This window comes from Ixodes scapularis, unplaced genomic scaffold, assembly GCF_016920785.2.
Source record: "Ixodes scapularis isolate PalLabHiFi unplaced genomic scaffold, ASM1692078v2 PGA_scaffold2__306_contigs__length_199485367, whole genome shotgun sequence".
Classification (NCBI taxonomy): Eukaryota; Metazoa; Arthropoda; class Arachnida; order Ixodida; family Ixodidae; genus Ixodes; species Ixodes scapularis.
In genome coordinates this window covers 88358444-88386013 of record NW_024609857.1, presented here as the reverse complement: position 1 = coordinate 88386013, position 27570 = coordinate 88358444, and the positions used below count along the sequence as shown (strand labels likewise).

Here is a 27570-nt window from a genome sequence, read left to right as displayed (position 1 = left end):
ACGACGTTTTTTTTTTAGTGACAGAGATGTTTGAAAATAGTTATAATTTGAAAACAAAACATAAAAAATCAACAAAAATGTGATAATCTCTGTCTTAAGATTGAATAAGTCAATCAGACCTCGTCATGCATCCTTAATTATTGGATAAAGACAGCACAAAAAGTGGCAGTTATTTCAGCATCCCTCAGAGCATTCGTAATGTTTACATAATTCTGTTTCATAATATCCTCGAATAGTCCCAATGAGCGAAAATCAATTGAAATGAGGCATCTCTTCAGTCGCGAAACCGCAGCAGTTTTGCTGTGCAAACAAATCATTTCGCTATTAGATTATTATTTCGTTCTAGTATGTGCCTCAAATAAATATCTGCTGATAAAACACATGACGCGGTAATAATGCTAGTCCAGCGCTTAGTTTTTTTGCTTTGAAGCAAATAAACTGCCGTTGCTATCCTTGATGTGTAAAGAAGAAATAGATACGACTAAATGCTCGTAATAAATATGTTCTGTAATTGTAGCTTTTTTCAATGTTGTACACCTGATAAACATGTGTCTAAATTAGGGTGATGTCTAGCAGCACACAATTAATCTTCCGCTATTTTCTGGACGCAGCTTTTTATTTCGACATGAAAAGTAGGGGAACTTGAACAAAGAGCAGATTGGCTCAGATGACTTGAAAGACGGAAGAATAAGCAATACAGGGAAGGACACACAAAGACAGGGCAGCTCTTTGAAGTAGAAACCGACGTTCATGATGCCTCCTCAATGGGTCAGCGCTTGGTTGTGTTAGAGAGTCGCTGACCCTTTGAGGAGGCATTATAAATGTTGGTTGCTCATTGAAAGAACTGTCCTGTCTGTGTGTGTCCGTCCCTATGTGTTTTATTCTTTCGTGTTTGAAGCCATGAAAAGTAAGTTATGTTGCTGTTCTTGGCGGGATCACTTTAAAGATCAAAAATATTATTCTGCCCTTGGCTATAACTAAAGCCACTAAATGAGCTACGCTTAGAGTTCTGCACTCCGTTCTCCGATCTGCTAGTGGGCGCCGCCATCTTGGTGCTTAGAGGGGAGTACACGCTACTGTAGTTCGTCATCACTCAGAAATGCCACTTCCTCAGCTTTAGACATGGTGGTAGGAAGCTGAGGTGATATAGTTTTAATATTTCGCGAACTGTCCTAGTATTTCTGGAGGACGAAAACACATTTTCTGCGATTTCAAATAAAGCGTCAGGTAACTGAAAATCTTGAGTTTAAGCACCAAGATGGTTGAAGTGTCCTTACTTTGAAGCGTAGCTTTTTTAGTTGTAACCATTCAGTGAATTTTTATATTTTTGAACGTTATGCGAGGCCTGAAATTTAAGTCCTATCGAAATAACGATCACAGGATTTTGCACTTCCGAATGCCTTCCCTACTTTAATAAAATAAACAATAAAAGTTTAGGTAAGGAAATTTATAAAATTTATATATTCTAATCATAAGCATTTCTCAGGCCGAGTTTAGTATGTTACTTCCTTTTATTTTCAAAAAGCTCCAGATTTAATGTCGCATTCCTATATATATTTTAAGACGGCTTTATTGATGGTTGCCCGAATACTTTTTTGCATAGGATGCTTCAAGATATTTCTGATTAGAGTCAAATAAAGTGTGCTCGATTTGATGAGCAATAAATTCCTGACAAAATTGTACTAATATTCGTGACTGGTGAAGTTGCGACATAGCGTTTTCTTGATAAACTTGCGCGAGAGGGAAGGGGTTAGCCCAGGTGAATTTTATATGTCAGAAAATTCGCACTTTCACTGTATTCATGTGGAAATATAAACATAATAGCAATGAAGGGACAACGTAATAAAGTTGACGAAAGCACGTTACCGCTCCCTGTGTTTTTCGTTTTTACGCATATATTGAATTTATTATAGCAATATTTCTTGATGATATATTGACGCAGCGCATTTATTATTACAATTCTATTCCAGTTGCTCAACTGAGCGCTGGCCCGGCCCGACAGTCTACGGATTTCATGAGCTCACATTTTCTTCTCGTGTATGCAGATTGCGATATGAAAAGTACGTTACAAAAGCAAGGCAATACATCTGCTTCCTTTCAAACAGTGCGCAAGTGCAGGGACGTATGCAAACGGAAACGCACCAGACAAAAACAAAATTAAATGGCACGTGTTAGCCTCTATATAATGCCCTTTGGAGTGAACATCCTAGCAGATCTAGCGATAAGCGAAGTAGGACTGTCAACTACTGCAACAATGTTTGTCATAATTCATGCCATGCTCGCTCTTCTGGGTTTGAACTGCTATGGCGCCACTGTCACTTACCCTGAAAGAAATCCGTTGCTGGGCAAATATCAGGACGAATCACAGGTTTGCATGAACTCGCTACTATTTTTTTCATTGTTTAACACTGTGCACGCTTCTTAATTTTAACTTTAAGCGTGTTATCATGCCAAAGTTAACAATATAAATAGCCAGATTTGTGCATTGTATAGACCCCTATCGAAGGACTACCCTCTGTTGACAGCTGCGGAATCACTGCATAATGGCGGACAAAAACGGCCCACTTTATGCGTCCCGGCGCAATTTATGAGTATGGTTGGTTGGGAAGGCAAAAACACAGCCATAAAGAAAGCCGATGAGCGCAGTGACATTGCATCTTTGTCGCCGTTTCATTGGCTCGCGGGCTTCTGGTGTTGGCAGTGCTCGAACATTCGCTATCTTATGAAATTACTTGCACGTTCCACAATGTAAGTTGTTCCGCCATTGTGCAATAGTTCCGACCTTCTAATAATCGGCACGTGATTTTGAAAGGGATGTAGAAAGACCGATTTGATTAAAATAATTATTAATTTCTACAGTAATCCCTCCGTATCTTTGTATTATAATTACAGCATATAGGGCATGTCATAATATATTAAAAACACTTCCGATGTGTTTTGTGAATACGTCTGAGTCCAAACGAGAAATAATTCAAGTAGTTACACAAATACGAAACTCTAATTTTTGTCCGTACGTACAGTGATGCCACGCAATCCATCAGCATTAAGCGTAAGCTCGCTGCGTCGCTGAAATCACACTAGAGTACATTTCAGTGATCTTAGTTTTTTTTCAAAGACGGCTTCAGAAACGCAGGGCTTACTGAAGCAGTTCAGTGGAATGTTCAGCTATCTGCTCACACCTTGCTTCAGCGCTTTCCTAACATTTTTGCGTCTTCTAATTGCTTCGTATTTCAATTAGATTCAACTCGTGCATCGCTTCCCTTCACTGAGTACACAGAAAGTGTGAAGGACATACGTCACGCAATCCAAGCTACTGACCATTATTCAGAAAGTCATACCACATATGACGGGAACTATGACAGGAGTTTAATTACTGTTAATCAAATAGGTGCAAATATTTTCATTGCTACTTCTCAAATTCGTGAGCCTACCGTTGCCACGTATTCAACATTTGCTTTATTCAGCACAAAAATCGACGCTTTTTTTGTTTTTTTTACCTTGTTTCAGAATTACGATCCCCAAGTAGCACACTTACTCGTCAAGCTTGGGCCAGACTGGCGCGAGCTAGGGCCAACTTAGCGCAAGCCTGTCGTAAGCTTGCGCCAAAATGGCCCAAGTAGGAGCCGGGGAAGTGTGCTGCTAGGGGAAGAATTGAAAAATGAAAGGCTGTCGTTTGACCACTCAAAAAAACACAAATAACTATTTTTTTCAACACATAAAAAAAAAACCTGACCCACCTTCACCATTTGAAATCTTGGCAATAAGCAGTGTAGTGTTTGCGAATAAGGAATTAAATTGGGAATCACTTACAGGCGCGTGTCTTGAGCACTGCTTCTCCCGTTGCTTGGCATTTGCTAGGGCAAGGCTTTTCCCTACCTACGACTCTGAATGAGCAAGTAAAAACTATCACGTTAATGGGTTGTCGTCGGCGTAGTATGTTTTAAACTGATACACACGCTGAGCTTAAGAACTTGAACTACGAGTGTACAAGAATTGGGCGCGCCAACGGATATAAACTGAAATGTGAAGACATCTTACGGGAACCCTTCGTTTCAGCTTAAATCCAGACGTAGCCAACGCTTCCAAGTGATGGGACCAAATAAGCAGCGTCAAAAGCGCGAGTAATTAGGGCCTTTTGTTTATGATTGGTTAAACGGTGATAGAACACGGAGGAAACATGGCGAACACCATGATTTCGCTCTTTTGACACTGATTGGTACCCTCAGCTTGAGCGTTGCCTGCGTCTGGACTTACGCTTAAACGAAGTATAGTCGGCTTTAGTAGACGGCTCATTTTTAAAGGAGGTGTTGTAGGCATTAAAAAAAATTTAGAATAATCAAAATAAAATTCCAATAAAACAATCTAAAGTACCATTGCGTATACGAAGTACAATATCTTAGTATTCAAGATCTGTTCATAGGCATCAAAACTCAACACCACAAGCTTATAATCAATTCAATATAGGCCTGGGTACTACTATATGCATCGTTTTATTCCATTCAACAGTGCTTTCCACTCCAAGAGACCTGGTACATGTTGTACAGGAACTATGCGTTCGACCCGGCATTTGGTGGCACTGCTAAATGCGTTCGATTCACAAATGCTGGTCCAGAAGTAAACGGCGCATACCCGCTCGTCATCAGTTTTGGAAACAGTTCGAAGTAAGTAAAATTTACCTTATCATATTTGGCACCGACATCCCTGACAGCTGAAGAAACCGACGACTTGCCTTAGTACGTTCATGGGTCTGGTTCCGCATTGGTTCATTGGCTTTCTTGTTGGCTAATATAGAGTGCAAGTCAACTACTTCCTGTGCAGGATTGGCGGTGACGTAAGAACGAAGCCGAGCTCTTATTGGCTCTTTGAAAAAAAGAGTGGATAGGCCTCAAGGTATCTAGCATTGAGATCTACCCTTTAGTTTTTAATCAGCCAATAAGTGCTCGGTGTCGTTCTGACATCACCGCAAATCCTGAGCAAAAAGCAGACTGCTTGGTCTCCGCATAGTGCAATCATACTCGCTGCCGACGAGGCTTGGGACTCTTTTTATCGTGTGTGCCTTAGGCTGCCAGTGAATGTATATTTAGTTTCTTCGTGACCTTATTCGATAAAGGAAGTTTTACGTTTGAAAGGAACAGGTAAGTTAAAGTATGACTTATTCAGTAGCAGACCTCGTGCGTCATTCGAACTCTGGCCCCAGCTCGTTTCATGAGGCGAATAGCCATATGAATATTTCCACGAATGAAACTTACTCAAAGGACAGAAATAGAGATATTAATTTTCTACATCAAGATATTCGGTCCACAAACCTGTATGCAAAGGGTTGTGCCGACAATAAGATAGGCACTCGCCCTCACTCTAAAAAGGGGTATAATCTTACACCCTTTTGTCCCATATAATGCGCCCCAAAACTTTAGTTCGACGTACAGCGCACTACAGTCGAACAGACGGCTCCAAATATTACGAGGGGTTTGATACGGTGCGATACAACTTATTAAATAGCTGAAGTAGCTATCAAAGACCACAGAAATAGAACATTAGGGTTTTACAGAAAAGCCCAGAAAACCACAATTTTCTTTTTAGTCATTATCATTAAGTATTTTATTAAGTTGTACCACACGGCTATCAATCCTTTCGTGAAAGTTAGTACAGTCAGATCAATGTCAGTGTGCTCTACGTCGAAGTAAGGTTTTGGGGTGTATTATATGGGACGAAGGGAGTAAGAGAACACCATGTTTGTTTAGAGTGCTCTAGATAGAGCAATTGTTTCCTTAGTATTCTGACGGCTTTCGAGAAGTACTTATACTAAAACAGCTTAAGGGCGAATTCCACTCTCGGGTTTTGCGCTCTCCGTTATCGACTTTTCTGGGGCACTCGTCCGCCACTGGGCGTTTGGGATGAACACTCATGTCGTTCGATTGCTGTTTTAGAGCAGCGCCAACTTTAGACCTCCATCGGGATGGCCCAGATCTTGTCCCGCCAGAGTCCTTGAATCCTCCTAGAATCCAATCTCTGCGGAAACGTATCACTGCACGCATTGCATGCCGGTTGCGATTCGGCGACCCATTGAATCACTGGCAAGCATGGCAGCAGAGACGGACGTCGGCATGATCGGTCGAAGTTCTAGAATTTTTAATCCGTGAGTGTGGCAATGTAGTCACATATCGGAATAAACCAAACCTCGACGTCTGAGCAGAGAAGACGGATCCACCCGTGTGGCGGCGTCGGAGCCGCGGCTTCAAGAGAGCAAAGCTGCTCATTATTTCAAGTTAGTTTACCTCCTGGACATTGGCGCTTTGTGAGCGTTTGCAGCTTCAGTCATCGCACACAACGTATATTATCTGCTCTTTGCCGGTGCTCAGGTTGAAGCTATTACTGGAGCTTACTGTATTTTCAGTGATAGTTCAAGAATAAGATTCTTTGTTTGATATTGAGACAAGGAGGCAGGGGCGGCCCCAGCAATACACTAGGAGGTTCAACGTCGGTGTGGCGTGCGCATGAACAATTGGGGCTGCCCGTGAAAATCCTCGTTGGTCCCATGTCTGCAAAAGGAGGTCAAATTAGGTTGGATAGAAAAAAGTGAAAGCCGCTTACAACTCCCTGTAACACCGAATTAGAGCGCAGCTCTTGAGGAGGAGGAGGGAAGGGTACTGGGGGGTGAAGTGACCTGGGGGGGGTCACGTGACCTTGGGGGGTCACCTGACGATGCCGATGATGTCATCAGTGACGTCACTGATGACGTCATCCGTGATGATGACGATGGCGATGCGGATGCCGGTGACGTCATCAGTGACGTCACTGATGACGTCATCAGTGATGATGACGATGACGATGCGGATGCCGGTGATGTCATCAATGACGTCACTGATGACGTCATCAGTGACGATGACGATGCGGACTCCCATGACGTCATCAGCGATGATGACGATGACAATGCGGATGTCGGTGACGTCATCAGTGACGTCACTGATGACCTAATCCGTGATGATGACGGTGCGGTTGCCGGTGACATCATCAGTGACGTAACTGATGACGTCGTCAGTGATGATGACGATGACGATGCGGACGCCGGTGAGGTCATCAGTGACGTCACTGATGACGTCATTGGTGATGATGACGATGACGATGTGGATGCCGGTGACGTCATCAGTGACGATGACGTCATCGGGGAGGTCACGTGACTTGGGGGGTCACGTGACCTCAGTTGTCACTTGACTTTGGGTGTCACGTGACCTTGGGATGACCTTGGGGGTCGCGTGACCTTGGTGTGACCTTGGTTACGCCGACGGCGACGGCGACGGCGACGCCGCTCAAGCCGGGAACGGGCCCCTAAGAGCTGCGCTCTAAAAAGCAATTAAGGAAATGCCAACTCCGGCAGCTCAAGCTCAATTACACCTCGGGTTCGCAAGGGCATGGCCAACGTGGCTGCCCATGAATACCCCCGTAGAAACCCGCCTTGGCTATGAAGAGGCAGAGCTAACGTAGCTATGGGTTTCACGGGAGCAAAGCACGGGAATGCAGAAATTGGACGGCAGTGAAATTTCTTAAATGTATTGTTCTGCTGATATTGACATTGTTAATATTGAGTGAACGTCCTAAAAATTTAATATAAGCGGTTACACTAGATGACAAAGCAAAGTTATATATGACGCGAGAGACAGGTTTGGGTTTACTAAACTTGATTACGATATTTATACTAAGTGTGCATGAGCAGAGGACAAGGTCATGAGGGTAAATTTTTTTTGCAACGCGGTTATCGTAATGTGGTTATTTCTTCTAAAACTTGTAGCATGTAACCAGTTCCAGCTAGCTATGCATCCCGGTTACCTGTCTAACAAAAATTACATGAAAATGCGCTCAACGTTCGGTTCAAATATATACACGGGAAATTAAAAAGGTTGTTGAGTTTTTTAAGATCAAAACATACGCAAATATATAGTTATCAGAATGGTAATCTTTTTTTTAGTAGGCTGTCTGTAAAAGCTAGGCGTGCCGAATTCGGAAGGCATTACATTAACCCAAAGTTTAGGGTGAAGTATAAAATTATATTAGGCCCAGCATCGACTGAGAAACGGTGAAGCTAGTACAACCACGCTAGGGTTCCGAGGAACCTGATGTAAGTCCACACGCAGGCCCACTGTGGATTCCATAAGGAATCCCTATCGAAAAGACCATCAGGAAAATCCTGATGGTCTGATGGAGTCGTATTTTGGGACGTCTGATGGTTTGATGGCCTGATGGTCTGTTGGCCTGATGGTTTGATGATCTATTGGCCTGATGGTTTGATGGTCTGTTGGCCTGATGGTTTGATGACCTGATGGTTTGATGGCCTGATGGTTTGATGGCCTGATGGTTTGATGATCTGTTGGTTTGGTCTGATGGTCGAATGACCTGTTGTATTTTGAGACGCCTATTTTTTTACGGTTTAAATATGGTGGTTTCATGGCTAATTTGGAACAGTTCGAGTTGGCCACAACTTAAAAAAACACAACAATATGTGAATGCATAATCTGGAAACTTATTTATGCCATGCCTGGAGCATGACGAGGTGCATATCCCACTTAGAATTTAATTATATTGTCCACTGCACACTGGTAATTGCAAGCCCGACATTTGAGTACGGCGAATGCAGCTACTAATAAGAATAAAGTCAAACAACCTGCATTGCTTTGATATTTTTATTATAAAGTTATGAAATCATACATTGTTTCGCTGGGCGGAATGGCTAGGTGGTACAGAAAAACCAGAAACATTTGAGGAAGAACTATTGTGAACAATATTAGTTGAAGCGCCATGACGCTTGGCGTGTGGTACTATCAGAGCCACCTGTCGGATTTTCAGTGAACCTCTGTGTTTGCTGAGGTTTAGGCAGGTTGCTTCTTGCACTCATTGTGCCACTATGAGCTGAAAATTGACACGGAACGGCATAGTGGTGCAACGAGCACAAGAAGTGATTTGTTTCTACCTCAACGCATATCAAGGTTTGCTGAATAATCTGAGAGACAACTCTCATCGCGTGCCACGTGCAGTGGCGTTTCAGCTCATATTGGCTGCGATAGTACATTTGTTCCATTTCAATAGTATTGGCAATATATAAATTAAGCTAAATAAATATGAAGAAAAGGGTAAAAAGGCTACAACATAGGGTGCAAGCGATGGCAGACCTGCAACAGCATGGGCAGTCCGTGGTGGGACCACGCATCGGGGAAGGACAGGCAGCAAAGGGATGAGCCTGGACATATCAAGGGCAATTCAGAGATCAGCTATGAGTCCAAACACAGGACGACCATTGGCATACGTAAACAGCAGAGTGGGCCTAGAGACGACTAAGGGGCAGTAAGAGTGACGTGCTTCATTGTAATTGTGTGACCATGCAACTTTTTGGAAAGTGAGCGAACACGGCCTGATGGGATGGCAGTAGCGACCAAGCAACCCACAGCCTTTTTCAAGTGGTCAGCTGATCAACAGACTACTTTAAAGTTGTTTGCATAAACATTTAGATATATTAACCTCTAAATAATTTATCTATACCATCATTTAAAATAATTGCTTGTAAACTTGAGACCCAAAATAGTATATTACTTAATTAAGGAAGTTAGAGTATATATGCACATACTTTGTAGTGATTTCTCTTGAGATTGGACAGCTTTTCTGACAGGTACCGCCGTATCTTCTGGTGCCGGGCGCCGGGCTGCCCTTTCAGCCTGGAGGTACCTTTCTCACTCAGGTGTAGTCAAAAGCAGCCTGGAATATTGAAATTCCAGGGTAATTATTTTTTGCAGTGCTCAGACTTAAAACAATATAGAACGTCGTAAATACAGGCTGGAGGGTCATAGTTTGAGAAGACCAAGGGTAAATTAGTCTCAAATGAAAGCAATTAAGTGGCAGCTGGCACCTAACAAACCTTCAACGTTTCTTAGTATTTACAGTGTTCAGAGATCACCATGAAAGCAAAAGTACCGCAGTATCCTGATTTATGTTCCACTCCCAATAGACAGCTCACCCTGGCTTCTGTTAGATTCTTTTAAGCACAAAACAGGTAGCCCATGTCTATAAATCTCACTGCTAGGCTAGTGACCTTGTAAGAAATAGGAGCTACAACTGTAGATAAGTAGACAATGTACGTTGGAAACTGCTTATACTTGGTTATCATCCCTCGCTGTGGTAACAGCTTAGACACGCCACAGAATTAAAAAAATAGCATCATGAGCACCAGAAAGAACAATGCAGTTCTATATAAAAACAATCTTTCACATTCCTTGAAAGATCTTCCATTCATGGCCTGGCTCTAAATTTAAAGGTAATTAAACACTCTTTCAATGTGCACCTGGTGGAGGCCTCTGAAGCTTCGTTGGGAGGTAATCTAGCAATGTTGGGGATCTTGGACGTAGTCGTGACATGGCAAAAACCGCTATGTAGCAGCACTACATATCGGAGCAGCGCCGCTGTTTGGAGGTATACTCAACTGTTGGAGTAATCTCGCCCTGAACGCGATGACCTTGACATTACTTATCTCACACATAGGCGCTTAGACGGCTTAGTCCGTTTGGTCCACGTAAAGCCCATAGGTGTTTCAAATGGCTAGGCTGTAACACATCTACACCACCACTATGCACCCGAACGGCACAGCTCGTAGCCACGCCAGCTTTGCCGGATAGCCCACGACGCATCGAGCTCTCCGTTGACTTCTCTTCGAGCACTTGCTTGAGTTTGTTCCTTAGAACGAAAAATAAAATTATCTGTTCAAAATACAAATGTGCGATTATTTACGGTTATTATCTGTTATGATTGACTCATTCTTGGCAGGGTACCCCCATCACATGTCCAGGTGTTAGCAGAGAACCTACTAGAGTAAAATCTCGGTGATACTAACTGGTACGAATTTCGGAATAAAACAAATTAACAAATTCTCCGGCCGAAGTGCATTGTATACGACGTGAAAATTTTTGGGTGTTCCGAATTCCTCTACGCGCTGCGACGGCTGATACGAATGCTTGCTCCACAACTGATAGTAGCAAGGAGGCCATGATCGGCGACTGTAAGCTTTCAAGGCTTCGGGCGGCTGATTGCCTGCTGCTGCCAGGGATCAGCCGCACTTTACCCAAAAACTGGAGCTCAAAATTACATGCATGTTACAATCGGACCCAAAAACCAAAAAAAAAAAAAAATGCTAAAAAAAAACTGTGCAAAGTGGCTAGCCCCATCACCATCAACACATGTTTCAAATCCAATCCAATCTAAATCCAAAATCGCTTTTTTGTTTTTGCGATCTCGTGGAATGGTGTTTCAGCCTTGGAAAAGCAAAACCGATTTTACTATAAGGTTACCTCTAAAAAACAAAGTAACTGCGTTGGCAAAAACAAAAAACCGAGTGATGTTGGTGGTATCTTCGGTGTGGTCCACGGTGACATGCGAGCTTGGTTGGAAAGACAAAGAAACCGAATTTTTGCTTGCAAGTTTTTGATGTAGGGCTTCAACAGCACATAGTGTGGGCACTTTCCTAGTATGTGCATTTGATAAAATGTTTTCCACAAAGTGTATGTTGTTCAGCCGTCATTATGTTATCTGCGAAGTAGAATCGACATTTATCTGCGCAGTAGAATCGACATTAATTCATTTTTTCAACATTCGTGGGTTGATTATAACCGTGTGTTACTATCGGGGGCGTGTTAGAATCGTGTAAATTGCATACAAGATATTTTCTGCCATAAATAAATGCACATTCATGCATTCCTTGTGTTTCAAAATATAAATTTTGTTTCACTTTCGTTGATACGAATTTAGCATGAAATATTTTACGCGACTCCGCGAGATTCATATCAAGATTTTAAAAATGTTTGCTTAATGAGAGAGCCTGCACCTTACGCTAAGTGAGCGGGGCAAACGCCTTCTCTTGCCTCGCTGCCTTTGCCTTGTTGGAGAGGGTGCCGGTCACCGACCTCTCCAAAAGCACTTCCACTCACCCTATGGAAGCAGCAGTGATCTTGCAAAACATGGAGTCGCACTCTGCTTTCCGCATGTTGCCCGCATTCCTGGTTGACGTGAACACCTTGCCCGACATGGATCTGTTAAAAACAAAAGCGAGAAACAGCTTCACATATACCAGTCGTTGACGTAGAGTGGTACTGTATACTCCAAGATGCGTTGAAAATGCACTAAAATAATTACATTATGAAATTTAGGCCTTTAAATTTAAGACAGAACTACACATGAATTCCTATCTTCATGGGCGTCTGCGAAGCTAATGGGCCTACAAAGCTTCATGGCATCTGCATGAAAGAGCTACATAATCCATAATACATAATTTAGTGTTGTGTCGTTTACCCGCAGTCTCGGGGTATTTTCAACCACATACATAATCCCTTAGTTGCATCAGGTGTGCATGACAACAGAATGTTTTCCAGGCACTGGCTGTAACTACAATTAAAAGCCTGGCTACAATAATGTTTTAATGACTTCTTGTTGCAATCGATTCAATCTACTGTGCTTACATTATCTCAGGAGTGGCCAAAGTGAGGCTCGCGAGCCGCACGCGGCTCTTTGCGGGTCCAAGTGCAGCTCGCTGCTCCCTGGAAAACGTGTCCCCTAGACGAAAAGGGTTCTAGAATTTAGAAAGAGCTACAAGTCTTGGCAGCCTTGCAACACACTACATATATACACCTGGAATGCTTTTTGCCACATAGATGCGTCGAGTGACCCTGTTTCCTTTATTGTTCTAGAAAGACTTTCAACCGTATACGCATAACAGTTGTCAGGGGCAGTGACTGGCTAGTAAAACGTGTATTAATTTTTGCTTAGCAGTGGAAAGGACCTTCTGATGCATAGTGTCATTTGTTGTTATCGCCCATTATACTTGTCCTCTATGGAAATAACTGTTCCCTCTATATTGTTTCTTGTTAAAAGTAGCCCCCCCCCCCCCCCCCACACTTTCTTTTTTCTAGCGACTCTAAACTTTCGTAGTTTTGTCTGCGGCTCTAACTCCATGTCACTCTGGCCACCCCTGCACTATCCTAAACTCTTTTAATGTATATTACACACTGAATGAAAGTGAAAAGTTTTTCTATTTTACCCTTCCTTCCTTTTCTGGAGGCCGATGCTAGGATCCACGATCTCATTCTTTGCAAGGATGTCCTCGTCAGCAACTGAAAAAAACAATTTCACATTAAAGAGGTACAGAAACCAAACTCCAGCGCACATTTTATCGCTTTAATGAGTTGCAGGTTGCAACATAACCTCAAAAATACCAGTCCTTTGCTGAAGGGCACAAGCAAACTAATTTTAAAGCTAATCAAATAATCTTTCAATGTGCACCTGGTGGATGCATGTGGAGCCTATTTGGGAGGTAATCTAGCAACATTGGGGAACTTGCTACGTAGTCATAACGTAGGAAGGACGTTCCTTGGTCATTCTGCTCAGCAACAGGGCGCAGCCACAACAGTAGAGTAGAAAGCTCTTTGCCGTTTATGCCTTCTTTCTCAGCATTATTGTTTCCACCCTTTATGAATGAATATCCTCTATGCAAGATATAAGCCATCTGTTGCATATGACATGTTCGGCTCTATCACCGCACAGCAAACTTCTTTCATATACTGCAGGTTCATTAAAAAAGTTACCTTTTTAATGCTAAAGCATGGGTTCTGTTAGTACGGTAAACATACGAGTACCGAGAGGTCAGGCCATAAATGACTTACGTGTTAGGCAGTAGGGCCCTACAGCACCTACCGCATCAACAGCCGAGCCGCAGGTAGTCCTGGAATTGATAGAGCAGGGTAAGTTAGAGAAAGGTGTTTCTAGCAGCTCTGCCAGTGAGCCCCCTAGCAGCATTACTCACGCACATTGGGGTGTAGGCAGAAAGCATGGCATTCCTCATCAACAAATCATGACAACACATTGTTGCCGGCATCGAACTGGATCCCTGTGCTATTTTTCTTTTTTTTTTTTGGTGTGCTTTAGTTGATTCTTTGTCTTCCTTGTCACTCCCGACTGCTTTACTGGCCTTTGTGAACTAAAGAAGGCTTGGTAAACTGCAAAGCCTTGAGAGCAATCCCAAGGAAGTATAAATGTTAAGGACTCGACATGACATTACGCGGTGTTGGGATTCCCAAGCTGCTTTCCACACTCACATTTTGTGCACGACCAGCTCTCTTTCTGCATCAGTTGGATTGGTCAGTTGTGTGCCCGTTTCGGTCGCTGCTAGCCATATGTGGCTGGCGCTGCTTTTGAGAGCCTTGCAACATCGTCACTTTCAGCTTTTGTCCTGACATAAACCGCATCTAAAAATTTAATTAGTGCTAAGATTTAGCTTTTGGACACTCCCAGAAAAAATAGGCTGTACCACATTACATAGACAGGTAATGATATTCTGGTGACAAAATTTCCACAAAAACTGCTTTGCGTTAGAGGGCACAAGGGCTGACGTTCCTGGGAGGAACAGCTTTGTGTGAACTTGCAGATGCTTCAGCTGCCTGTTTGCGCCTGGCCAGTTCAGTTGCCATTTCCTCTTGGGTTTCTTGTAGGTACAGTCGGGGACGAAATTCTCCAGGACACGCAAGCTGCGACTGAAACGCATTCCTCTGCCATCTGCCGGCGGGTCGCCTGGTTTCGAGATCACAGAAGGGCGCACGTGCGTCCTATTGTACCTGCCAACGTGTGCACTTTCCCGCTCTGCTGCGGCGCGGCGCCTAACTCGGAATCGGGCGCGTGGTACCACTTCGGAGATAGCGCTTACTGACATGGCACCTATAAAGCAAGAAGTCACGGCAGCTCAATTAAGCGATAAGCTGAACTGGTTATAAAGCAAGGTGCGCTGACACGACGAAATTCAACGCAATGCCCCAGGCGGTATCTCGAATTTTGGAATGTATAGCAGACGCTCGTCAGCCACCAGCGCTATCTCCGAGGCAGTACCATGTGCCCGATTCCTAGTTAGGTGCTGTGCCACAGAAGAGTAGGAAACGCACATGTTTGCAGGCAGAGTAGGACGCGCATGCGCTTTTGTGTGACCTCGAAACCAGGCGACCCGCCAGCAGGTGGCAGAGCAATGGGTTTCAGCCGCAGCTAGCACGTCCTGGGGACTTTTGTCCCCGACTGTACAGTTGTGATCATGAATAAATAAATTGGTCAGGAAGCAATGGCAGCTGATGCAACATCAATGCAAGCCATGTATTATATGACTCGCATGAATTGACATTGAATCAGCCACGATTGTGCGCCTAAGTTTGTGCTGCGGAGCGCAAGAGTTTGGCGCTCTGTTCATTAAATGGACAGAAGCGCCACCAAAGGACTGACACTCAAGCGTGCTCTTTTTGCACCGAGTATTTCTCGAAGTGCAAGACATTTCTTCGCGCTGACAGAAACGTCGCAGAGACGAGGAGTGCAGTGGATCGCTGCCTCATTTCAGTTGAAGAATGCTTAACCCAGCGAGTAAAATGATTTGATTTCAAAGCCAGGACCATTACGGAAAAGGTTTGTTCCCGAATCTCACCTGAAAACGAATTACCCATCGAACAGTAGCGTTATGATGGTACAGCGACAGAAAAGTGGTCGAGATGAGAGGACAGTCCGACCGCTGCCCTTTGTAGAATGCACAGCCCTGCGAATAAAGATACTTCGATTAGAAAGCGAAAACGTTGCGGAAAAAGTTTGTCCATGCATCTCGCCTGAAAACTAATTAATGTGCTATTTGTTGAACGGTGATGTGCCAGTATTGGAGTAGCACATCGACAGGTTCCGTCTCGCGCTGGAAGACGGAAACCCAAGATATCTGACAAGTTTGAGAGTTTCTTGTTTTGACAAGCGAGTTCAAGAATGTTGTCTTTCATTTGAATCTAAACAGCATGCATGGTCAATAAATAGACCGGTCAAAGTAACATTCAGCATATCTGGTCGAAGCGAGTCTTCAAACCTTTCACAAACATTAAAACATTCGTAAAAATTTCCTAACGTCGCCGCGCATTTCGTTTTTCTTTTTTTTTTTGGGGGGGGGGGGGGGCGGGGTTTACTTCACCATTTCACAAAGCCCTTAATTAATTTATCTTCAAAATAATTTTGCCATCCGCGAGATGCTGGGTTCGTCATAAAACTGTGGTCGGAAGTGGCTCATACTGCTCGCCGACAGCGTCGGTGTGTTGCGCTACTGTACGCTATGCTTCGTTTAGTTGCTGCGCTCGGAGTGTGAAACTCGGAACGGTGGAGTACGAGTAAATTAGCGCGGACTTAAGGCACAGAAGCAATGGCGGCTTGTAGGGTGCCATATGATGTCACGTGCAAGGCAGTTCAGTCCACATGCTCAACTGAAGTATTAGCCCATGCATTCATCTGCCTAGCTTGGTGCCCCATATAAGCAGTCTACAATATTCACCTTTAATTACAGTCGCAATAAAAAAGAAAGAAAACGGCGATTGCTTGTGGCTACGTCGAACTTTGGGATTGTAAACAATACACACTCACCCGTCAGTTCGAGGGTCTCGGCGTCGTAATAGCCCCCTCGAGTGTTCGCGTCGCCGTCCCAAGACACCTTGTACGCCGTCCTACGCTCGAAGTCGACCACATTCGAAGGATTGCAGTTTTTAAATAAAGCCCTGTGGACGTCGCTTATTTCTCCGTTCTCGCAAAATCGAGTGAAACCTACCGATATATCTAAAACCTCGAAAACACTACACGAGGAAGGGTGAGGCTGCCGAGGCAACAAAGCGCACGAAACAACTGGATTTGGATTTGGATTCGAAGCTTTTGAAGACGCAGTTGCTCGAACGGATATAAGCGGCGAACGTTTTTCAAAATATAAAGTATACATTAAAATTAACGGATCGTCGAGTGTCGAACACTGCGTATGAACTTGAATGAGAACATATTTGAGAGAAATCTGTCAAGTGTCAACACTGCGTGTAAAGAAACTGGCGCCGCAAGTAGCCGATACGTCGGCAGTAGCCGATACATGAAAGACTAACTCATAATTTACGGAATCCTCGACCGTTTTCCGCCCGTGGCGCAGGGGTAACGCGTCGGCATACGGAACGAGAGGTTGCTGGTTCGACTCCCCGCGGGATAAGGACGAAAACGTTTTTTTTGTGTGTTTTTGTTTATTTTTATTATATCTATGATGGTGGCGGTGGTATTGAAAAATTTAATTCAGTCTAAAACCCCTGCGAAGCTGCTTCGTTAACGACCGCCCTGGTCCAAAAGGGTTCTAGTGCAGCTGAATACTGAATAATGCAGGTTTTTCTACCTTTTGTATCGCCGGTTTTAGCACCTTTCGTGACTCCACGTGTTTCCGCTCAAGAACTTTTAAGGTCATCTGAACGACGAGACATATAAGGCTTTTCCTTAATAAAAAAAATCACATCAACCCATTGACCACGCGGCTGCGGCCCATCATATATCATACGCGAGATTCAACGACAGCTTTTTTTATCGCGACATAGCCTCAAATCGCCTATTTTGTAGCGTGCAAAGTTGCGGAGCCTCCTCGACTTTGGGCCGCTCATTCAGCGAGGCGGTGGCGCATTCCCCCGACTATTTAACCTTCGAGCAAAGTAAAGCAAAGCAATGGCCGCGCGGTCTGTTTGGAAGCTGAACTTAATAGCCGCCGCGACCGTCCGATGCGCACAACGGTTACGGGGCTCGGAGGGTGCCGTGTCTATAAAAATTAATGTATCGACGAAACGTCTGTCCACCTTCAGTTGGTAATGAAAGGCGTAGATGAAGCATATGCGAAACGATGAACCCTACCGTGTGTACGGGTTTCCACGGTGCGTGATTGCAGACGAACGCACAGTTGCCGGTGTATCGGGGACTCAATGAGTAAAGACAAATCGCGTGACATTGTTGTGTCAGCACCTCGCGAGCCCGCGACTCATCACATGCTGGCAAATATGTCGCGACCCATATATCAATTGTTATTAAACGCCTCTGACGGCGCCGACAGAATACCGCGAGCAACAATTAATCAAGCACTTTTGATAAACATTGTGCGCAAAGAAAGTCCCGACGGCCGGGAAATAAGGCACTTTTGATGGAACCGAAGTGAAACATAAAACTTCTGACGACCATTAGACCACCTCTGACAGCCCATCAAGAGTGTCCAACAGACCATTAGGCGCCGTCAGGAACTTCTGACGGACCATCTAAACGCATCTGATGGTCCATCAGGACAGTCGGATGGTGCGTCAAGAATGGGCTGATGGTCCATCAGACTTTCTTGATGGTCCATCAGACTTTCTTGATGGTCCATCAGACCTTCTTGATGGTCCATCAGACCTTCTTGATGGTCCATCAGGAAGCCTGATGGGCCATCAAAGAAGTCTAATGGTCCATCAGGACAGTCGGATGGTGCGTCAATAATGGGCTGATGGTCCATCAGACTTTCTTGATGGTCCATCAGACCTTCTTGATGGTCCATCAGGAAGCCTGATAGGCCATCAAAGAAGTCTAATGGTCCATCAGGAAAGTCAGATGGTCCGTCAGGAATGGGCTGATGGTCCATCAGGAGTGGGCTGATGGTCCATCAGACTTCTTTGATAGTCCATCAGGAAACCTGATGGACCATCAGAAAAGTCTGATGGACCATCAAGAAACTCTGATGGTCCAAAAGGAAAACCTGATGGTCTTTTCGATCGGGATGCCTATGTGGAGTGCCCACCTAGGTTCCCCGTTGGCCCCCAAGGAGAGTGCCTCATGGGGTGCTAACGTGGGCAGCCCAAATAGGCTTTCTATGGGGTCACGAGGAGAGCCCATGTGGGCTGTCCACCTTGGTCCCTGTGGGTACCACGAGGAGGGCCATGTGGGCTGCCGAAGTAGACCCAATTTGGGCTCCACGAAGGTAGCATGTGAGCTTCCCAAGTAGGCTCCCATGAGCCCCCGAGGGCAGCCCATGCAGGATGCCCAAAATGGCCCCACCTAGGCCTGACTTGCGAAACCGACATGGGACCCACGTGGTCCCAATTTGTGCTAGTTGTGATGGAGAAACATTAGCTGATGACAACGAAAATGTGGCTGTCCCACTACAAGCCTTCATATAACTGTCGTTCTCTAACCTACTGTGGACGAACCATTGCCGGCCGTGTCCGGACGATAGGCTGTCTTCCATAGTTAAAGTAGGATTAGCAGAGGCACCTTCCGGATGGCATGATCCGTTCCAAACTTAGATTATTGATCCAAAGCTATCAGAGGAATTCGCCATTCGACAATTGCAATTCATGCAGAAACCACCTGAAGTTTCAAGGCGCCATAAAATACGTTGTCCTGTTACCGATTATTTAATCGGTAACATGAATTTTTTTTTTATGGTTTCTTGACAATTCTGGGGGTTTCTGCGCGCCATGGCTCATGGAATGTGAGGTGATTTGGCAAAGACTTTAGCACTAGAAACTGAAAATTTTCGTTAATATTAAGGGTTAGGATATTAACACGAATACATTTATGAGTGGTTGCTGACGAAATAAGACAAAATATTAAAGAAAAATAACAAATTTCGAATGTAACTGATTGTTCTATTAGCGTTTTCACGAACATACTTAGGAACACAGTGGAACACCAAGGGTATATGAAAACAAAGGCTGCGTTTAATGATTGAGCCATATATCCATCGATATATAGCAAAATATGATTATCCGATTGTCTGACCAGTCGTTTGACAGCTATCGACATAATGTACCGTATTTTTAGGCCAATAAAGTATGTGCTTGTTTATGGCGTCACATATAAAACTTTCCCATTTAATTAAATCACAAACAATATAAAAAAAATCGAGTTCACTAAGAGTTTTTGTGTTTAGAAAGTCGTTGTAATACGAAGTAGTAAATTCTGACTTGGAAGTTACCCTACAGTAAAAAAGTATAATGAATTGCAAGGCAATCGTCTTCCATACGTGAAGCGTTCGAGCATCACAAACAAATAGTAATACTCTGAGTTGCCCGACGCCAGACGCCTACTTTCACGGTGCCCTTCACCAGATAGTTAAACGCGTACTATATGGACACCTTAAAGGTGTACCCAGAATGTATTGACCCTGCCGCTAATCGGTTTGATAAACCCGGCGATCTTAGAGAGCCTTGCATACTTTCGAGCTCCTTTCCCACAGTGCGAACACGACGTAGAGCTCTACCTCGACTACCTTACTCATCCTGGTCACCCACCTGGTCACACGACCTCCCTGTTAACCAATCAGTGTGGGGCCTCGCGGCGAAGATTTTATCTGCGCTTCACGAAATGCCGAAGACTTAAAGGAGCTGTGTAACAATTTCAGGGCTTTGCTTAAATAATTGTGGAAGTTGATGCCCGACACTTCTGATGTGAACTACAGAAAACACAGTTTGCCTGGATACCCTAGTTTTTATTTTAAAAAATGAAAACGGACCAGGTTTTTGCCACCTCTCAACTCGTAGATCGCCTTCCGGGTCACGTGTGCAGTGACTTTGATGGGGTAGGCGCGGGTTTCCGGTACAGTTCTCTCTCTAGAGCCATCAGTGAGCAGCGAGAGCTCATCCTCTCGCGACCGCGTGACGACGTGCTGGCGGGCGCAGCGCGAACAATATGGTGAAAGGACGAAAGTCTCATCCGGTTCCGGCCATACCCGTCCGGCCCTGTCCCCCTCCTTCTCCGGCTTCTGGCGGCTGTTCGCGGTAGCAGATAGAGCTGACGGTTTTGATGACCTCGGATAGATGGCGCCACTAAAACTCTCTTTAATAAAAGTTTTGTCGATGATACCGGGTTTTTGACGCATTTATATTTATGTTGGAACGACAAGATCTATAGAAAAGTTACCTTTTATCGAGCAGGTATTCGCACAACTTGTTATCCTTCTACAAGACCCCCATCGCCGTCAAGCCGCGTTGTTCTCATGGCCGCCGCTCGCGGCTGCAGGTCGGGGAATATTCTAATTTTTGCCTCACTATTACGCGGCGCAATCGCAAAATTTCGATCAAAGGAGGTGTGTTTTCTGCCATTTGTGACAAGATGAACAATGTCAAAAGTGGAAGATGCCAATTTTTTCACCGTTAAAATCGTTGCACAGCTCCTTTAAACAAAGAGCGTTTGACGTTAAAAGTTTGATATATGATGTCAAGTTGCCATCTGCTGGACGCAGAGCGGATACCCCGCAGGACATTCCCGCCAAATAGTTGCTAAACTCTCGGCGATGTGTTCCAGTAATTAGTAATGTAATTTATTACTTTTTGTAGCAGGTAATTTAGTAATGTAATGAATTACTCCAGCGACGGTAATTGTAACTAAATTACCTAATTACTTGTTCCAGTAATTAGTAATGTAATTTATTACTTTTTGTAGCAGGTAATTTAGTAATGTAATGAATTACTCCAGCGACGGTAATTGTAACTAAATTACCTAATTACTTTTTCGCACCAGGCATATTTTTTGTGTCCACAATACACAAGTGCGCTTTTCTTTTTTTTTTTTGCTTTTTCTTTTTCCTTTACACCTTTCCAAAAAAACGCTCTTTGGCCGCCGCTATGTTGCTGATGCTAATGCGGCTGGTGCGACTCTCGCGCTCGCTATCAGCTAGACATGTTCCGCCACTCTCTTGAACTGTGAAAACCCGCTCAGCGCGGTTCTCTACCTATGTTTTGCGGTTTTGCTTTCGAAGTTTTCTGGCCCCTCTTGAAAGTTTCCGCTTACTTTTTCTGATGCATACTGCGTACCCTCTCTGTGTTATCTTCCACTGTGAGAAATAGGGCTGGTAAGTGCATTCCATTCGAGCTTTTCTGCTCGATATTCTGGGGAAACGAAGGAGAGGAAGTAGGTCGAACTAAGGCCCCTGGTGGAACGGCCCTCGACGCGATTTTGCGAACAATGACAATTATTCTCCCCCCTACCAGAGATAATCCGCGTAGGGTCCTCAGTCATCTCCAAAAATAATTGTCCCGGTTGGGGTGGGAAACGGATCAGTCACGTGCGTTCCTCTGTCCATCGGTAAACATGCAACAGAGAGTTCTAGCTGTGTGCCATGAACTGTGTAAATAATGTAAATAAAGTTATCTGTAAAAGGAAGTTATCAATAGCTCCTTTATATTTAAAAGTATACAAAAGTAATGCGAAAGTAATGTCATTACTTTTAAAAGTAATTTGTAATGGTAATTAATTACTTTCTGGCTGTGGTAATTTGTGATGTAATTTAATTACATTTCAGCAATTTTCAGCAAAGTAATTAGTAATGTAATTTAATTACAAAATATGAGTAATTGGGCCAGCTCTGGTCGTGACATCCTGAAAATACACTCGCTTAATAATTTATATGGCCTGGTTTCGAAATCCGCCTGCCGCAAAACCTTGTTCACTGCGATGGACTCACCCTTCCCCTGCCCTCCCCCCTCCCCCACACACACACATACACACGAAAAATCAACCCGTGGCCACGGTTATACCTCGGCTTCACGAAATGCTGAACACATAGCTAAATAACATTTTACGTTAACAAAACAGCAAAAGTGAAAAAAAAATCATTCGAGACAGGCAATATCACCAAGAATAATCACAGCCTCTGAAGAGGCTCCTCTAACTCTACATACCGCCATCGCGCTAGGATGGCTCTAACTCAGCATCTCTGCTTGAGGCCGACGCCAAGCGTGCTTCGGCACATTGACTGGAAATGAGGCCCGGCAAAATGGTGGCGTAGCCCTCTTTTTCAACACTGTATCTTTGCTCACCCTCACCGTGATGACGCCAAATTTATAGTGCACGGGCGTTAACTATTCTAGCGGTTGTTGGGGACAAGTGAACATTTGGACCTTCCAAACACTAAGGTCGTGCAAACAAAAATTTATGTAAAAACAAAAATTGCGTATTTTCCAGATATCAAGTATGAAGTAAGTACCTGACGGTACAGCACGTACTGTCCATTAAAAACCGACAACTTCACACTCCTACAAAAGTTGGGATCAACGTTCCTTAAAAATTGGTATGAACATGGGCTTTGCCGGCTACCTTATTTGGGTAAACCAGCAGTCTCCAAACCCCGGCCCGCGGAGGTCTCTCAACCGACCCCAACTGGCCGCGGAATTTTCAGTGACGCTCGGCTCGTGCTCTTGTACCAACAGGCTCCCTGCTGCTACCGACGCAAAATTAACCACGGGGAAAGAAGCGGCGTGCGACACGCACCAAAAGTATCATATAAGTGGTAATTCATGTCCCGGCGATAGTTCTGCCTCTTATGTATTCCACGTTGAAATCACCCAAGTCACCGTTCTTAGTGCCCTATTTCATGTCAGCCTAGCTGTGTCAAAGCTCCTTTGCGTTTTCATGTATTTTTTCCTTACTGTCCCGTGTTTCAAAAATTGTATTGTGTCGCCATAAGTACCATTATTCTCATTAGTGTCCTGTCCAATGTGACTATGCAAAAGTTGCTATGCGCTTTGATGTATACTTGGAGAGTGTACTTCACTATAATTATTGCATAACGTACGCCAGAATTCACGGTTTGCTGAATTTTAATATAAAGTATATGTACTTATCGCATTTTATTATCTTATCTTTTCTGAAGCACACACTTTGTATTTAATTGCTTATTTAGGTTTTTACGTTATTAGGTTCACTTTCCGGCCATTGAGACTGAGATTACTCCTCAGTCCGGCACTTGAGCAAAATACTTGGGGACCCTTCGGATAAACGGCTATTGTTCCGTTAAAAGCAGCTGATTTAATGATTTTCTTGATAATATATGTAATTTTTTTTTCGAAAATAAAATGTATATAGTATTCGCACCGTTACCAGCCAAAACTGGAAACGTAACTAAGATCTCCAGAAAATGTACCTAATCTATATTTCAAATAATGGTTTCAGTGGTGATAAAGAAATTCTGTGTGATGCTATACACGGCGTGCGGGTCACTTCCGGCCGCCGTGACAGGGGGACAGATATACTTCAGGATTCTCTATGTTAACCCTGTGTTTGGGTGGGTGCGCGAGGACTCTTGGCTCCTTAGTGAGCAATTCCGCGGGAGCTATGCTCTAAAATACCGCAGTATCGTGCTTTTAAGTTGCCGATGCGTACCGACACGAAAATATATCACAAGTGAAGTTCCTTCGTTTATCTCGGGACGAGTAATGCCACCGACTCCCACGAGAATGGGTGATCGCAGGACGACGGCATTGGTAGAAGGTACTAGCCACCTTGATGTGCTGCCTGCAGATGAAGATGGCTTAACGCGACGAACCCGGGAATGGGGCGCCAATGCCACGGTGCATTGACCGACCATCTCCGTAGAACGATGGGCCATTACGGCACATAGATACGCAGTGTTCACGGTATTATGGGAAAGAAACCTTGAAAACCAAATTTTGCAAGTCAAAACACTAGAACATCGTGCATTACAGACTCGCCTCGCGCTGAAGAAACCTTAATCAATACTTTCGGAAGATTCTCTGCTAAACTCATGACCCTGCACTTCAACTCATGCCGGGAAACTCGCCACGTATCTTCATCGCCTAGTGGAGTTTGGTGCCCAGCGGCGAAGCCTTGCCGTTCAAAAAATAATTAAACTCGTTAGAACATTTGTAGGTTTAAAGCCGTTCTCAGATATATGAACCAGGCTAGTCGAAAAGGTTATCCTGAAGATGCGCCCACGATATCTTTGGCAGATTTGTCATTTCCTTGAGGAGCCTGTGCTATTTCTTTTCGGCCAAGAGTACAGGCGGGTTGTTGATCACGTATAAGTAAATTTCAGGACATACCTTAGTTAGTTCCCCTGAAGATGGGCCCACGATACCTTTGGCAGATTTGTCATTTCCTTGAGGAACGTGTGCTATTTCTTTTCGACCAAGGGTACAGGGCGGGTTGTCAATCACGTATAAGTAAATTTGAGGACGCATCGCAGCTAGTTCTCCGCGGTGAGAGTTTTAAATTATGCGTTACTCACTAAAGTCAAGTCAAGTCAAGTCAAGTCAAAATGTGTTTTTATGTGTACACAAGATGTTAGATAATTACACTTATTCAGACGGGTGTCCCAAAGTTTTCAAAAGAAAACTGTTGAAGGGACCCCTTGGTAATAAAGGGTTAGTCAGCGATCAGTTAACACCATTATATAAAAAATAAAAAAAAATAAAAAAAACGAAACACAATTGTGGCATCTACATAATCAAAATATTAAACCAAGTGAAAATAGAGAGAAGAAAAGCTAGAAAGTCGAGAAAAAAGGACAATATCAGTGTGTTTGTGTGTTTGTGATTGTGTGAAAGGTGTGCCTAGGAGAGAAGAATGAATGGGAGGGGGGGGGAGGGGGAGGGGCATAGAAATGGTTGATGAATCATGCAGATAGGATGTCCCCAAAAACAAGGAAAATAGTAGGTCTTCAAAAAAAGCAGATAGTAGGTCCTCAAAAACAAGGAAATCAATAGCCAACCGAAATACAAAAAACTCCCTCTGGATGATCGGTCATTATTTGATTTTGTGTACCTCCACCCAACCTGTAAAACTCGACACTAATGCAAAACCTTAAGCTTTTAAAATGTTACTTCTGTTTTAACATTTCTATTTTCAGTTCCGTCACAGCAACTCTTGGTTCATCACCGGGGTATACTGCCAAAAACATTATAAACCTAAAGTCTGAAGGGCGTAAGTGTGTTTTTTTTATAAAATATGTTGTAAAGCACATATCACCTGTGTAAACATGATAACGTTCAATTTACTTTAAACTAATGTGCCACGTTTTTCTTATCGTCAGCGAGCATAACATGGATTTGAAGGTTCTGTATACACCTGCCACACCGTTTTCCTTATTGTCTATAAATAATCATTAAACATAAAATTTACAGCGGAAAAACATTGATGACGGATCTTTTGCCAATAAAAGATGGGTATTTTGGCATTGATAAAGATACTTTCATTTATATCATATGATTATGACTGTTTCCAGTCTCACTTCTTTTTCATGAAAGAAAGCATGTATGTGCCAAACAGGGTTATAAATATATATAAAAAGTCTACATCTGGGCGTCAACTAAAACATTTACCCTAATTAATCGCCACCTTTTAATCGATTAATTGTTCGATTCTTCGGTTTTGTTCTTCCCAAACATAATACATTATGAAAACGTAATCCTTTAGTTGTGTTTTGCCTATGCTGAATATGTAATAAACGGCGGAATTAACCGTCTCTGATTTCAAATCAACTTTGATGTGCTGTTAAGAATGTTCAAAAGATTTCCGTACTCAGACATTATTAATTCAGCCGCAGGGGCAAATGGGTTCGTTGATATACCCCTGGAATAGCGAACTCATTTGATTGTCCACCGTAAACTCTAAAAAAGGCGTGTTTCTAATTTCCGGCACAACACTCGGAGAGCCAATCACCGCAACTTAGGGAGTCAAATCAGCGAATGACGATGTGGAATGTATATGTCTAGACCCAAAAGCGCAGTCTGAGTTGCGACAATAATCAATGCAAGTGTGACGTCTTGGATTGCTTAATGTCACAACTCAAACTGCGTTTCTTGGTCTAAACATATGGTTCGGTATCATCATTCGCTGCGCTGCCTCCGCAAGTTGCGCTGATTGGCTCTCCGTGTGTTGTTCGGAAGAGTAGACTCACGGGCTTTTTTTAGCGTGTAGACTTTGCTCTGCTAAATAGACACTTTAAAGTGTCTGGAACACGTAAAATCCTCTCTATTTGTTTGGAGTGACAAATCTCACCCCTACAGTTTATTTTAGTAAAATGTTTCGACCACCGTTTTCCTTTATACAGGTGTGCCCTCGCACGTCTTCTTGGTAAAAGCATTCATTTTTTACTTTTGTTTCAATGTCACGTGTTAACCGATTAACAGGTTAAAACAATTATTCGCGATTAAGGAATTAATTTATTGATGGGTAGGTTAATCGATCAAGTGCCCTGCCTTATAAATAACCAATCATTGTATAAACCTAACAATAATAGGAACGACATAAATCCAGCCAATGATGGGAACTTTCACTTCACTACCTATCGAAAGGTCGAAAAAAACGCGAAACAATTCAACAAACTGTATTATGATTATGCATCTTCCTCACAGAAAACACCTCCCTTTCGGTGTACGATGGCTATATGATGTGCAAGGAGTGCGCTATACTTAGATTTCCTTATGCAAATGGTAAGTTTTCATTCTTTAAAAAAATCTGAAATTAAAGTGACAAATAAAAATATATCATATCTTATTTGTCTGGTTTCACGTCACAAGTGAATTAATTAATAACTTCATAAGTGCAGTTTTTTGTTCATGCATAATTACGAAAAGTTTATTTTAATATTAATCACTAAATAGTTTAGTCAATACTCTCCGATACAAACATCAAAACCACGTGACCCAAGCGTACTTTTGTAAATGTCAGTTTTTGCCACAATCTTTCTTCCCTTTTCGACTGTCAGCATAAAATATTGATATCAATATACGGGCAAGTATTTGCAACGCCTATTTGCAAGGATCTTGCTTAAACTTGCTGATTTGCATTTGGACGGTACAGAAAACGCATGCGGCCTCCTCGTTCCCGAAAGTCAACTTGGCAAAGACATCACCTGCTGCAGATTTGTCTTTGATCTCATCTGCGGCACCACTCCAAAATACATAATCTACGACGAATCCTGCTGAACAA

At 43.4% G+C, this 27570-nt stretch overlaps 1 protein-coding gene and 1 long non-coding RNA gene across 2 annotated transcripts; one reads left to right on the top strand and one right to left on the bottom strand.

Moving 5' to 3' along the window:
* Positions 1-2254: 2254 nt before the first annotated feature.
* LOC8030104 lies at positions 2255-27570 on the top strand. The gene is made up of 5 exons (XM_002409086.5): positions 2255-2368; positions 4507-4661; positions 25487-25560; positions 26994-27071; positions 27442-27570. The coding sequence occupies exons 1-5, from the start codon at positions 2255-2257 to the stop codon at positions 27564-27566; spliced, it is 546 nt and encodes a 181-aa protein (XP_002409130.3). The 3' UTR covers positions 27567-27570.
* LOC121836385 lies at positions 12436-15535 on the bottom strand. Its single transcript, XR_006077909.1, has 3 exons — positions 15482-15535; positions 13067-13139; positions 12436-12582 (listed from the first exon to the last, which is right to left on the bottom strand). It is a non-coding gene; the product is annotated as an uncharacterized LOC121836385 (long non-coding RNA).